At 47.7% G+C, this 14,347-nt stretch overlaps 1 protein-coding gene across 1 annotated transcript; it reads left to right on the top strand.

Annotated features, from left to right (window-relative positions):
* On the top strand, positions 1-3,337 carry LOC119287631 (protein KINESIN LIGHT CHAIN-RELATED 1-like). The gene is made up of 2 exons (XM_037567210.1): positions 1-1,624; positions 2,902-3,337. The coding sequence occupies exons 1-2, from the start codon at positions 129-131 to the stop codon at positions 3,080-3,082; spliced, it is 1,677 nt and encodes a 558-aa protein (XP_037423107.1). The 5' UTR covers positions 1-128; the 3' UTR covers positions 3,083-3,337.
* Positions 3,338-14,347: the final 11,010 nt, after the last annotated feature.

Here is a 14,347-nt window from a genome sequence, read left to right as displayed (position 1 = left end):
GCTGCACCTCCGTGTAGGATCGCTGCTCACTCGGACTTCCCGCCGGCGCCGCCGCACCGGCCGCGCGACGTTTCCCGGCTTAAACCCTCCTCCTCCTCGCCACCTCGCCGCCGCTAAACCCGGCGGAGATGCGGCGCCTCCACAGATCCCTCCTCCTCGCCGCCCGCTCCAGCCCCCTCGCCCGCCACCGACCCCCACTCCCTGTCCCTCTCCATCCCCTTTTCCCTCTCCACCGCCCCCCGCCTCCCCGCACCCTCCCCTTCTCCACCGCAGCCCTACCCACGCCCCCTCCCCGCGATGGGGCGCCGACCGCCCAGCCCACCGCCGACGCCCTCGCCTCCCTCGAGGCCGCCGAGCGCCAGGAGTCCTCGGGCGACCACCAGAAGGCCCTCGACCTCGCCCTCAAGGCGCTCGGGCCCCTGCAGGAGGCCCACGGCGGCTGGTCGCTCCCCATCGCGCGCGCGCTCCGCCTCGCGGGCGCCGCGACCTGCCGCCTCGGCTCCCTCGCCGACAGCCTCGACTCCCTGGAGGCCGCCGCCGAGATCGTCGATCCCCTGCAGGGCGGGGGCGCCGAGGCCGCCACCGTCGCCGCCGCCGTGCACGACCAGCTCGCGCGCACCAAGACGGCCATCGGCCGCCGGTGGGAAGCCGTGGCCAGCTTCCAGCGCGCGCTGGAGCTCAAGTGCCGGTTCCTGGGTGCAGGGAGCGCGGAGCTGGGCGATGCTTACAGGGACGCCGCCGAGGCCTACGCGGGGGTGCTGTGCTTTGATAAGGCGCTGCCGTTGTGTCTGAAGGCGTTGGAGATTGCGGAGAAGCGGTCCGGTGAGGGCTCCGCCGAGGCGGCCAAGGTCCGGCGGGTCCTCGTGGTTGCTTATACCGGGCTGGGTCGCAGCGAGGAGGCGTTGGAGCAGAATGAGCTTGTTAGGATGGAGTATGAGAGGTTGGGGCTGGATGCAGAGCTTTCTCTGATTGAAATCGACGGGGCCAGCCTGCGCATTCTGTTGGGGAGAACAGAGGACGCGATGAATGAACTTAAGAAGGTGATGAAGCGGGCTAACAAGGAAAGCGAGGAGCGTGCACTAGCATTTGTCGCGATGGCGAAGATTTTGTGCTCTGAGGAGAGGTCCAGCGACTCGAGGCGGTGCTTGGAGATTGCTCGTGAGACTCTTGATGCAAAGCGTTCCGTAAACACTGAGCGGATCGCTGGGGCATACACCGAGATATCAATGTTGTACGAGTCAATGAATGAATTCGAGATGTCTTTGTGTTTGATGAAGAAAACACTTGCATTTCTCGAGGGTGCCTCAGGGATGCAGCACATTCAGGGGAGCATCTCTGCAAGGATGGGTTTTCTCCTCCTGCTGACAAAACGAATTGATGAGTCTGTTCCTTTTCTGGAGAAAGCTATTGAGAAGCTGAAGAACTGCTTTGGACCAATGCATTTTGGGTTAGGATTTGCTTACAAGCATCTGGGCGAGGCTTATATTGAAATGGGCCAACCGGAATCATCTATTAAATTCTTTGGTCTTGCAAGTGACATCATTAATGCTGCATTTGGGCCGAAACATGAGGATTCCATTGAGATCCTTCAGTGCACTGCAAATGCGTATGGACTGATGGGGAGGTAATTTATTTTGCCCTGTTCATACTTTACTAGTCTTTACTATTATTTAAAATAAAGATGCTGCTATCATTTAGAGTTACCTGTAGGCTATTAAGTTATCCAGAGTTTATCTATGGAACTGAAGGCAGCATGCAAAATGTCTCAGTTGAAGTACTATACTCCCGCTCTGCCGTCTCGTAGAAACTGACTGAGGATTCTGAGATAGCGTCAGAAATATCGTCAACATTCAATATGTGTTATGTTGTGCAGCACATTCAATAGTATTTCATTTGGTTTTCCTGTCTTAAGTAATTGAGCAACTATATGGTGTAGTGCCAGTTATGATTAGTAGGTCATTATGCAACCACTGCTGCAGTTGTTGTTTGCATAGAAGAGTCTCTGGAAGTCCTGCTGCTGGTGCTTGCAAAATAATAATAATAAACTTTGCTTGCAGACTTTTTGTTTCCATATCATTCTGGTGGTAGCATAGATGAAATATAGGAAAAAAAATGTTTAGTTGTTTCCTAATACAGCAAGGGACAGCTCTACATTGAGATAGAAAATAACTGTATACAATTAGAAGTGAAATCCTGCTTACATCACAGTTTAACCTTATAAACCCAAAAGTGTAAACTTAAGCTTGGCCAAGCAGGGATGTAGTGCTAATCTGTTACTCCCTCCGTCCCATAATATAAGAGCGTTTTTGACACTACACTAATGTAAAAAACGCTCTTATATTATGGGACGGAGGGAGTACTTAGTAAGGGCAGAAAAGGTACGGGTCGTGTCAGCTTAAGAATTGGAACATATCCTATCATAATTATAATTGGTCTTTCTTGAGCACACTCCATGCCTACCTGCAGATATGGATGGATTTCCCATTAATTAGCAAATATATAACTCTTGTATGAAAAACTGAAGGTCCCATGTTTGGTGCTTTATGCCTTTATGAGTAATGAATGAATGCGAAACTATATTCAAGTTGAACTATCTGTAGTTGATGTTTGTTCTGTTGGTTTGTGTGATGCTGTCAGCATTTTACCGAATTGAACCCCTCTCCCCCCTAGTTTGGGGGCATGTACATAGTAAAAAGCAGATGCTACATTAATTAGTGTATGCATTGTTGAGCAGTCAGTTATTTGATTGCTGACTTCAATTTATGTTTTGTGGGTTAGATCTGTTATGGAACAACTGGATGCAATTTTCTGACCATGTTCTAACGATTTATAGTAAAGTACTTGTATATGTCGTGGATACCCCTGTCGCTATTTTACATTCGATACTGCTTCTTATTGCAGCTACAAGAATGCCATGGATTTTCAACAACGAGTTATAGATGCTTATGAAAGCTGTGGCCCTGGTTCAGACTATGAGATAAGAGAAGCTCATAGGCTTCTAGAGCAGATAAGGAAGAAGGCAGAAGGATCACCTTCTGCAGTATTTCCTGCAAACACATTGCCCGTGCTTCCTGAAAACTGATAATTAGCGCCTCTCCTGGCATCTGTTAGATGAAGATGACTCAGTGGTAAATTAAGATTTCATCAGCGACCCTCTCAGGTCTTTTAACTACTATTTTGGCGCCCAATGTCATTAGATGTGATCACGTCATGTGTTCTATTTGGGGAGACAGAGCATGCAGATTACCCACCTTCAAGATTATAGGTATCATGTATGATTGTATACAGTTTTCATCAATATTACTTGAAGAATGTTTCCATATATTTTCTGATTTCATGGGGATCTTGTCAAAGAATTATATCTGGTTGGGCTGGTTGAATCAGCTACCATCAACTGATTTGCCGAACAAGTAACATAAAAAAGAGTGTCTCGTGAAAGCGGCAGATAAACATAAGTCATGGGCATGGTTGGGTGCTGTGGCTTATACCTTTCACATTTGCCCTGTGAATTTTCTGTCGTTTTAAGCATACCTGCCCAGTTCCAAATGGCAATACAACTATTGCCTGTCGGAGAACGGTTGTAGTATTAGTTTGTGCATCAGATATCTTGATACACTGTGCCCAGCAATCTACAATTTTTGTTCATGTAATATCCCTTGGGAAAGTGAGGACTGTCGCATTACACGCATGTTTGATTCCTGTGGTGGTTCACTATTTGCTACTGAGCGCTGAGTTTCAGTTTTGTCCATATAATCTGGAAAAACTGACATTTTTGTCCTCTGAATGCTGAGTTACATGTTCAGGAGTAGATGGAAATGACAAAGCAATGTCCTATAAACGGTCCCTGCACCAACTGTGCTGGCAATGTTTCTAATAGTCCTAGTTTGGTAGGTAAATGCATTTTTGCCTTTCACTCATATGTACATGTGTGAGGCCCGTATTATAATTTTGATTGTCCTCAGCTGAAGCTCTTATGTGGTACTCAAAATTCACCGGCGTAGCTTGTATTTTATAGAAGATTTTTATTTATTTCTGTTATTTGAACATTCCGTGAAGATAGCTGCTATGCTTGAAACAAGAAAGGGTGTTTCTATGAAACTTGGTAGATCTTGATGACTTTTGCAGGCAGTGCATTGGAGATCTGGGTCGCTGCACGCACCTTGGCGCTTTGCAAACCGATACTGTACTACCTACCTGGTGGCGTATTCGTCATTGGGCTTTCAGTTTAATGAAATTGATGGCAACTGGAATACTGGATGTATGTGCAAGTTGGAGATGTGAGGTGGGACTGCCGACAGGTTTGCAGTGACCCACCTTACTGTGATCATGATCTTTCCGCAATTCGGTTGTCCTGGCAGCAGCAATGATATCTTCTCCTTGGGAATGCCAAATGAGTGCACAATCCTTGCAATGGTGGGACTGGGCAAAGGACCAAGGTAGGAGCAGAAAGAATCCCATTAATCCCCAGCATGTGCATCCACTAAGGTTTGAGCTATGTGATTGCTGGTAATCAATCAGCCTTGGCTCCGGAGGGAAACCTCCGGTCAGCTGGATCGGGCGATGGAGGTCTTTCTCCTCTTTGGAGGCATCGTCGTGGAGCTGGCTACGACTGGGAGACCGGTGGATGGCGACATCTTCGTCGCGTGGTTTGCCGAGGTGGGGTGCTGGTTTCTGTGTTGGCAACGATGATGGCATGGAGAGGAGTTCGGGTTGCGGCGTGGACTTCGGTAGTCGGTTCTTCCTGGCGTGTCTGAGGTGCCCTTCCGTTGATTGCTTGGTTGCTTTGAAGTAGGAGCTGTGGTGGTGCGAGTCCAGGTGGCGACGATGGCAGACACTTTGTGGTCGTTTGTGAAGGGCATGGTCGGCGCAAGTCCTGCATATTTTCCTTGTGATGCTCATCGTCAAAGTCGGAGTTGTCACTTGCTTGCGTGTGTGGCCATCCGTTGGCATGTGTCGTCGGGGGTTTTGATGTAGTTTGCAGGTTGCCTCCGATGATGAAGCTCTATGATGAAGTCGGAGTCGCCTGTTCGAGGCAATCGGTGATGACATTGACACTTGCGACTCATTCGTGGATGTCTTTTTCTTCTCTACAGCTTCGGGTTCCATGTCGGCGGCCAGGTTAGCCTGTGGTGCCCATGTCATATGGGTTGGGTCGTGTCGGTTTTAGCCCACTTTTCCGTCAATTAACCGGGCAATTCTCTTTTTCTTAATCAATGAAAATGACAAATCTTTCGCCGTCGTTTCAAAAATAATAATAGAAAAATGACACGTTGGACACATCTGGGATGGATTGGCGGCAGACAGGCAGGTGACCAGCCAGAAGTGTTGGTTATCCCGGCCGGGAATCTGCCTCGCACTGGCGTGTTCCTCCTGTTGGTGAGCTCAGCGGCGCTGCATGCAGGGCTTGTTGATCACGCGCGCGCATGCATGCATGCATGCATCCCGACTCCCTCCGTATGCAACAGGGATGGATGGTACGGCGCGCTGGTTGTTAGTTAATGGCGCGAGCCTGCTGAGGCAGCTCCGGTTGACCGTTCTCCGGCTCCGGCCGGCCGACCGGCCAGAATTATAACATCGGTCATCCCCAGAGACCACTGCAGGTGCCGCAGCAGCCGTGGTAGTGTAGTACGTGGTCTCGCCATTCCGTCCGGTGGTCACCCGCTGACGTCCCCGCCCCCATCACGCTGTTGCCTCAACAGTTCCGTTCGCCCAGAGACAGCAGAAATCGCACACGCAGCTTGCCCTCTCTAGTCTCTCCCTCTGTCGTCTTCCACACACACGTCGGCCGGCATTGATCATGAGTGAGACTGGACTCCGGCATGATTGCGGCGGCCGTCCTTGTGGCCTATCTCTATCAGCCGCCCGGCGATGGCACTGAGCGTGCTCAGGCAGGCAGCCGCCCGTCGCAGTGCCTTGCTCAGCGCAAGCGAGAACGGCAGGGAGTTCTTGCCGGGCGAAGCAGCGAGCGCGCGCGTGGCGGTGACCGTTCATGCTCGTGCATGCGGCGCAGCGATGCCCGCCACCACCTTCTTCCGGTGAGCGGGGCCTTGGATTGCGTGCGCGCACGCGCTATGTGGCACACTAGCTGTGAGTGACACTGTTACTTACGGATAGACAAGGGGCTTGCTTCTTGTGTCTCTGGCAGGCACGCCAGCTGACCGACCAGTTGTTCTCTTCCCATGCACACGAACAGTCTCTCCATGCTGCTGCTGTTTGGGCTTCAACTCTCGGGGTCGGCGCGTGGCAATGGCGTTGGTCCCCGTTGCCGTTGCACCTTCAACGTTACCTTCTTTCTTCCAACGTTTTCAGGCAACCACAACAACAACACTGCTGTTCGCGAGAAAAGAGATTCTACTGTGCATGGCTCAGCCGTCCATTCTCTTGAAGATGGATTCATGCATGCTGGTCCACACACATTAATGAGTCACAAATTAAGCCATACCTTAATGAGTCACAAATTAAGCCATACCTTTTTTCGGTTAAATTATGGCATATATTGACCACTAGCAACCTCTGTTCTATATCCCCCTGACACAATAGTACCTCACCCATCCATACATTTTCGTATGATTTCCAAGCTTCAATATATTTTATTTTTTGAATCACAATTTCAATTTATTATTCATTTAAATATTTGATTTCCTTGCGATTAGGACTTTGAAACAAGACCACTTCTAAATATATTTTCACAAGTTCTAAATTCGTATTTTGAAACATGATGAAACTGTATGAACATAATGATGCAATCTAGAACACGATAAAACCTAATAAAAATTCATGAGAACGAATGCCTATTAAGTTGAGGCTCAGCCACTACTTTCCCTATTAAGTGTATTGACACGGAACGAAACATTATGATACAATTTCGAACAAATGAACCACAGTGAAATAGTGTGATTGTTCTTTTTTGAAACATAATAAAACATTTGAATTAATTAGCACCTTTTATAGTGTAAAGCATGTGTTTGTGGAAGGAGAGAATAGATGAATATTTGCACTGTGCAAGTTCCATAATCACGCACGTAACTGTAACATTTTTTTTGGAGAAATAACTGTAACATTTCTGACACAACACTAAATGATTATGAGAGCATGGAGGTAAAAAGAAATATCATAGTGGACAAAGTGGCAGGGTTCCCATAAAAGCATAAACAGCTCAGCTATGCATGCACGGTACCTCCCGTGCATGGTAGAAAAGCCGGTCTCTGCTGTTCGCCCTTGGTTCCAGTCAGCCTGTCCTTTTTCTAGTACCAAAGACATACTCCCTCCGTTCGAAAATACTTGTCGAAGAAATACATCCACTACATACAGCGCCGTTGTACCATCATCAGATGCTGGGCTACCCTAGATAGCTGGGCCAACAATGTGGTACCCGAATACTGCACGAGATTGCAATATGTCCACCCGCCGCTCCATCCCAGCCAACACTACAGCACTCCCTCCGTCTCAAAATGTCAGACCATGTCAAAAAATGTCTTACATTTTGGAACGGATGGAGTAGTGGTAGTATGCATCCTCTAGTCCATAGTCTCTACCCGAGCAAAATAGAAAGAAAGAAAATACTAGGATTGCAGCTTCAGAGCAGGGCATTTTTCCCATAAGCTCGCATTCAAGGGCTTGGCATACGTCCTTCCCCATAAGATACTTGAGTCTTCCATTGTCCGTCTGGCAGCTTAAGAAGGTGGATTTGCAATTTCTTGAGGACAAAATTGCGGCCAAGTTGGTGACATACGAGGGGCAAAACATCACCACCATTGGACGGACGACACTTGTTAAGTCCGTCGCCACCTCGCAAGCGGTCTATTTCATCACATCTTTGGTCATACCGCCGGGCATTCTTCACAATATCAACAAACTGGAGCGGGCTTTCCTTTGGTCGGGATCGGATAAGATGACGGGCGCCAAGTGCAAGGTAAACTGGGAGATGGTTTGCCGCCCGTGCGAATATGGCGGCCTAGGGGTTCTCAACACCGATAAATTCGCGCGGGCCTTGCACTTGAGATGGCCATGGTTTGAATGGACGGAACCACAAAAGTTGTGGGTGGGCTTGGGAAATCCATGTAATGAGGAGGACCTTGACTTCTTCTATGCATCCACGACCATCACCATGGGGAACGGCGCTAAAACGCCTTTTTGGGATTCACCCTGGCTCCATGGGTGCAAGCCTAAGGATGTTGCCCCGCTCGTCTTTGTGGCCTCCTCAAGGAAGAATTGGAAGGTGCGGGAGGCCCTACAAAATAATGCATGGATCCTCAAGATCAACACCTCCACGGTTGTCTCCGCTGAGCACATCCGACAATTCTTCACACTATGGATACTTGTGAATGATGTACATCTGGATGCACTCTCTGAAGATACTATTGTGTGGAAGCATACGACAAGCGGGCACTACACTGTAGCCTCCGCCTACAAGGCCCAATTCCTTGGCTTGGTTCTCTCTCCCATGGACCAAATGGTTTGGAAAACTTGGGCGCCACCAAAGGCTAAATTCTTCGCTAGGTTGGCTATCCAAGACAGAATTTGGACCGCGGATAGACTACAAAAACGTGGATGGCCAAATTGTGGTCTTTGCACCCTTTGCAAGCGAGAGCAAGAAAGTGGACCGCACCTTTTCTTCAAGTACCGCTTCACTATTAGGCTATGGAACTTGGTCAGTGCAAAATTTGGGCTTCATCATATGGACACCTCTATGTGGCATCTTGAGAGTTCAGTCAAGGAATGGTGGACAAATAGGACCGGCGCCGGAGTCCCCAACAGAAAGGCCATGGCCTCTCTAACCATGCTCGTGTCATGGACCATTTGGAACGAGCGGAATGCCCGTGTTTTTCGGAACAAGAGTGCTCCGCCACCAATCTTGCTAAACAACATCATCTGCGAGGCAAACCTTTGGATCACCGCCGGAGCAGAAAAATTAGGAAACATTATTTTGTGTGAGTAATCTTTCATGCCGTCTAAAAGTGTGCCCTTGTAACAAACTCTATCCTCTTCTTATTTAATAGATAAGGCAAATCTTTGGTCTCCGTTTCGAAAAAAAAAATCAGGGGCTTGGCTGGTAGTGAATGGCACTGTAAAATCATATGTGTTCACTACCAGTCAGTCATGCTACATACAGCACAGTAGCAGCAGTTGTTGGCTTGTGAAGGTCTCACCCTCCAGCAGCGATCGACCAAGACTGAGGTCCTTCTCATGGCCGGTGGTCAATGTCGTCGTCCTGGCGCTTGGGCGTTGGCAGTCATCAAACAGTTAAACCTCCATGGCAGCAGGAGGGCCTCCGCATGCCGCCGAGAGGAGGACCCGTGATAAGCTGACACATGAGCTACAGGGAGTGCCCTGTGCGTTCCAGTGGCAATCTCGAGCTTGATCCTTTCTTTGCCGAGTTGCCAGAAAATCCACTGCCAAATTAAACGGCTCACTGCATGCGGATAAAACTGCACCGGCCATCTTGCCAATGCGTCCCCCTAGTCCATGGGTGTCTGGCTGAATCTGAAAGGTTTTACGCATTTGCTATCGTTTAGAGCATGTACAGTCGGGCTTCTCAAAACAGCCCAATTCTATCATGTCCAATGCATACGGTCAATCAATTCAGGCGTCCCTGACCAACGTCTCTCTTCATTTTGTTTCATTAGTCTCTTGGTATCTTCTTCAGTGGGAACTCTCAAGTACTCCAGTCCATAGATCTGGATCACATGTACGTACAATCTTAGTAATGTTAACAAAAATGTAGGAAGGTAACCCAATTTTTTTTATAGCAAAAGACATGTCAAAACAGTCTCTTATAATAAGCAAAGCATTTTTAAGGACATACTGGAATTTCGTATAGTCACTTTCATCGTGTTTTTCTGATTCACGCTTGCTACTTTGATAATTTGATATATGAGTAAACCGATGCTTGGGTGTTGTTCTTACTTAACAAACCTCTCACTTATAATTAACTCATCTCGCAAGTATCTGCAATTATGAAGAAGAATTAAGATAAATCTTTTTTAAAACATCAGTACAGACATAAGCGCTCATATACACGCGCATACACTCACCCATATGAATGCCCACACGCACACCCTACCCCTATGAGCACCTCTGAAAGACTGAGCCAGCATATCATCTTGAAATTTATGAAGTCACCGTAGGCACCTCGTCGGCGGCGGGAACGTCTCCTCCCACTGAATGCGCATCGCCGGAAACCCTGAAATAAATCCAGAAATAAATGCGAGCACCAGGATTTGAACCCTAGTGGGCTGTGGATACCACAGTCCCTCTAACCATCCAACCATAGCATTAAACATATGGATCCAAACCAGCCTCTTATGGAATATCGCATAAACTAGGGCTTAACCTTCTGTCACTCTAGCAATCCATCATCTAATTACTACTCCACAGTGCATTCTCTTAGGCCCAAAGATGATGAAGTATCACGCAATAGACATTCACATAGCAACACTAAGGAAAATAACAACATACATATCATCAAAATATCAAACGAATACCAAATTCATATGATTACTTATGACAAGATTTCTTCAATGTCCTCAAGAACAAAAATAACTACTCACAAATCATATTCATCTTCAAGATCAGAGGGGTATGGAATAGCATCAACGATCTGAACATTTGATTTTCCACCAAATAAACTAACTAGCATCAACTACAAGATATAATCAACACAACTAGCAACCCACAGGTACCAATCTGAGAATTGATACAAAGATTGAATGCAAGAGATGAACTAGGGTTTGAGATGAGATGGTGCTGGTGAAGATGTTGATGAAGATTGGTCCTCCCACGATGAGAGGGTCGTTGATGATGACGATGGCTTCGATTTCCCTCTCCCGGAGGAAAATATCCCCGGTAAAATTGCTTCGCCGGAGAGCAAAAGTGCTCCTGCCCAGATTCCGCCTCGAGACGGCGGTGTTTCGTCCCGAGAGTCCTCTCCATATTTTTTCTAGGACAAATGGGCTTATATACCATAAGATGGGCACCAGAGGCTAGCTAGGGGCCCCACGAGCCACCAGGGCGCGCCTTGGTGCCTTGTGGGCACCTGGGTGGCCCCCTCTAGTATTTATTTTCGCCAATAATTTTTGTTTATTCCAAAATAATTCTTCGTGAAATTTCAGCTCATTTGGAGATGCGCAGAATAAGTATCTCTGACATGAATTTTTCAGGTCCATAATTTCAGCTATTGGCAATCTCCCAATTCATATAAATCTTGCAAATTAAGAGAGAAAAGGCGTTAGAATTGCTCTACAAAGTATTATATTGATCAAAAATATTGTAAATAACAGTAGAAAAATATGATGCAAAATGGACGTATCAGGCGTCAACTTGAATTCATCATCTCTTATTTCCTACTCCGGCGATGAATCATCGAAGATCATCTCCCACAACCTTTCAGCTAAACATAAGAGACTTTAATGATCCATTTGAGATATTCCTTTGATGAAAATAAAATAAACATAGAGGCAATTTTACAAATACCTTATGGCAGACGGGGTCGGAGTGACAGTGGCCGGCAAGTTACCTCCGGCTAAGGCCCCAAAGTGGCGGAGGACACTGCCGATTCATCCTAGGTGGCCACACAGGAGGTTCCCCGGGCATGGAGGCGACGAAAGCAGTCATGTAGTAGGGGCACTGACAACAATCGACTTCTCCGGTTCTGGCACCGTCGACTGGTTATTTCATGTGCTTGAATTTGCTCTGTCGTCTTCAAGGTCCCTCTGTCTGGTTCCTGGCTGACCACGGGTGGCAAACGTGTGGAGGTTCGCGACGGCGGGCTCGTCAGTGGCTAAAAAGCCGATTCCGGCATTGTCGAGTGAGGAAAAGGTAGGTGCGGGAGAGGGTAGTAGGGTTGCGGAATGACGGTCCGGTTTGATTCCATTGCCGAGGAGTAGGAGGGAGGGGGGGAGGGGGGGGGGCTCGACGACGCGACGACAGGGGACGGGTCAAGGCCACAAGGTAGATCGAGCGGCCGTGTAAATGTTGTGACAAGTCACGCATCCAGACTAAAGTCTTAGGTTAGATTGCTTAAGTCTGACCATGTTTATTAAAAAAAAGATGTCACTTATTAAACATGAACTGCTATATATACGGTCCAGACAAGCTAGGCACGCATGGTCTTTTCTTTTTTTTTTGAACAAGAAAAGGCGCCCAGAGCGCCAAACTTTCATTCAAACTCAGCTCGGGTACATAGTACAACATGAATTACAGAGATAGGACAAGCTGAATTACAGAGAGGAGCTAAGAAGGGACATCCCTCTAAATATTTACAACTGTAGAGGATTATATGAATAAAAGCTTTTTAAAAAAAACAGAATTATATATGGATAAAAGTAGGTACTCGTATATGTTCTGTACAGCAAAGAAGTAAGCCAGTGTTATCTCCAAGTCTGTCCTTGGTATCTCTAGGAAAAAGAGTCGCCCCTTGTCATTAGGCTCACAAAGGACATGCACCAAAGCCAACGGCCAGATCGAAAGCGGTGCTTGTTATTGTATATTAAGCAGATTTTTTCTTTCGGGCGTGTCTAGATCACATCTAGATATGCTCTAATTATTGCACATCTAAATAATTATATCAAATTAAAAGAAAAATAAATGATAAAATAATTCTTTTGCACGAATCTCTACGTAAATTCATTGACATAAGATTTAGATGTGCTAAGTCACATTCAGATATGCTTTAGTAAAACTGATTTCTTTTCGGCTATCAAGCTGGTACTCCATACAAAATCTCAACGAATGCGGCCTAGGTTTCCTCTGTTTACTCCGGAAGATAGAAAAACCGATGAATTGACGGTTCCGTGGGATTCCTGGAGTGAAGGTGGCACGTGAAAGGAAACCTAGCTAGAGTTCCAGCAGCCGGTCGGGTGCCTGCGCAGCCCTACCCGGGCCACCAACCGTCGTGCTAGCGCAGGCGCTCCAAATAGGCGGTGCCGTGGTGGTTCCGATCACAACATCCCCGACGTTTTCTCCGCCGTCCGGTTCACACCCGTACGGCCGGGGCGTTGTATCAGTATATCATATATCATCGTCGATCCATGGAGGCGAGACGTACGAGATGCCATTTGACAATTATTCGACCGGGTAGGTACGTTCCCTCGGTCCCCCATGGCCATGGGGGCTATGAGAGAGGAGGGAGGCATCGCTGGCCGGAGTGGTGACCGGCGCCCGAAAGCACGCCGCAACGTTGACATCCCACCCTCCATTACCACCCCCCACTCTATATACTGTATGATTATGTGCCGGACGGACGGACCAGCTAACCAAATCTACCCCGGCCAGCTCGACTCGGCTTCATCGTGACATCACCCGTAAAAGGTTTACTTTACATAACTAACTACACTAACTAAAATAGCATTGGCCTTTTGCTACCATTTCTTTTTCTTTTTGCGAGACTTTTGCTACCATTTCACTAAGTTGGGTCGTTAGATTAAGATCCAATGACCGTCCTTTTTTCTTCTTTCTCCTCGCACAAATTACAAATCAGTCAACTTACATATAACTATCGTGTTTCATAGAAGTACCAAACACGTATTTTCTTCGGGGACCAATATACCTGGCCATACCTCGGGCCGGGTCTAGCCAAGGCCGACGCAAAAAACCCAAGCCCGAGCCCGGCCCGAACATGTAAAAGCCCGTCGGGCTTCGGGCCGCCCGGCCCGTCCTTCGGAAAAACACAATAATGATGGGCCCGGGCCCGGCCTTCGGGCTCAAAATCTAGGCCCGAGCCCGGCCCGGGAGCGGCATCGGGCCGGGCCGGGTCGGGCTTTTTCGGGCCGGGCTACTCATGGCCAGGACTAGGGACCAAGATATGTTTTAGTTTAAATTTTCTTTTAAACACAATACAGACGCGGGCGTTTACATATACGCACACACACCCATCCCTATGAATGAACAAACGCACATTTTACTCATAATTTTGATAAATGTTTTTGCATAATGACAACTTTAACGACAACCCGCAAATTTCCTCCCGCATCCGTCCGCGGACATGGACGCAGGAGGCCGCCATCCAATTGTAGCCGCATACATTTCAAACTCTTTTTCAACAACCAGATAAAATTCATGCAAACACGACCGCATTTCATATAAACATGACGGATTTCATACAAATCATATGAAAACGTCTATATTTTGGACATATTTCAACCAAAAACGTAAAACTATGTGCACGTACGGTCGCGCGGAGCTTCAGTCAGACAAGGATACACTACACTAGACTACGGCCAGCCGGGGCGGATCCCTTTGTCATCCCCACGTCTGGCAGCCCCGGAGGTATATGCTTCAACGCAAATGGCAGCTCTCTTCCCCATCGCTCATCGGAGTGGAACCACCGGCTAATGCTTCAGCCGGAGGG

The sequence above is a fragment of the Triticum dicoccoides genome, chromosome 4A (genome assembly GCF_002162155.2).
Source record: "Triticum dicoccoides isolate Atlit2015 ecotype Zavitan chromosome 4A, WEW_v2.0, whole genome shotgun sequence".
Classification (NCBI taxonomy): domain Eukaryota; kingdom Viridiplantae; phylum Streptophyta; class Magnoliopsida; order Poales; family Poaceae; genus Triticum; species Triticum dicoccoides.
The sequence above is the reverse complement of the archived record's forward strand: the minus strand, read 5'-3'. Positions and strand labels throughout refer to the sequence as shown.

What these genes read in the sequence shown, in the direction of transcription:
- LOC119287631 (XM_037567210.1), top strand. Translation starts at nt 129, where the DNA reads ATGCGGCGCCTCCACAGATCCCTCCTCCTCGCCGCCCGCTCCAGCCCC. An exon ending in GCGTATGGACTGATGGGGAG is followed by an intron (nt 1,625 to 2,901) that starts GTAATTTATTTT and finishes TTCTTATTGCAG; the next exon opens with CTACAAGAATGCCATGGATT.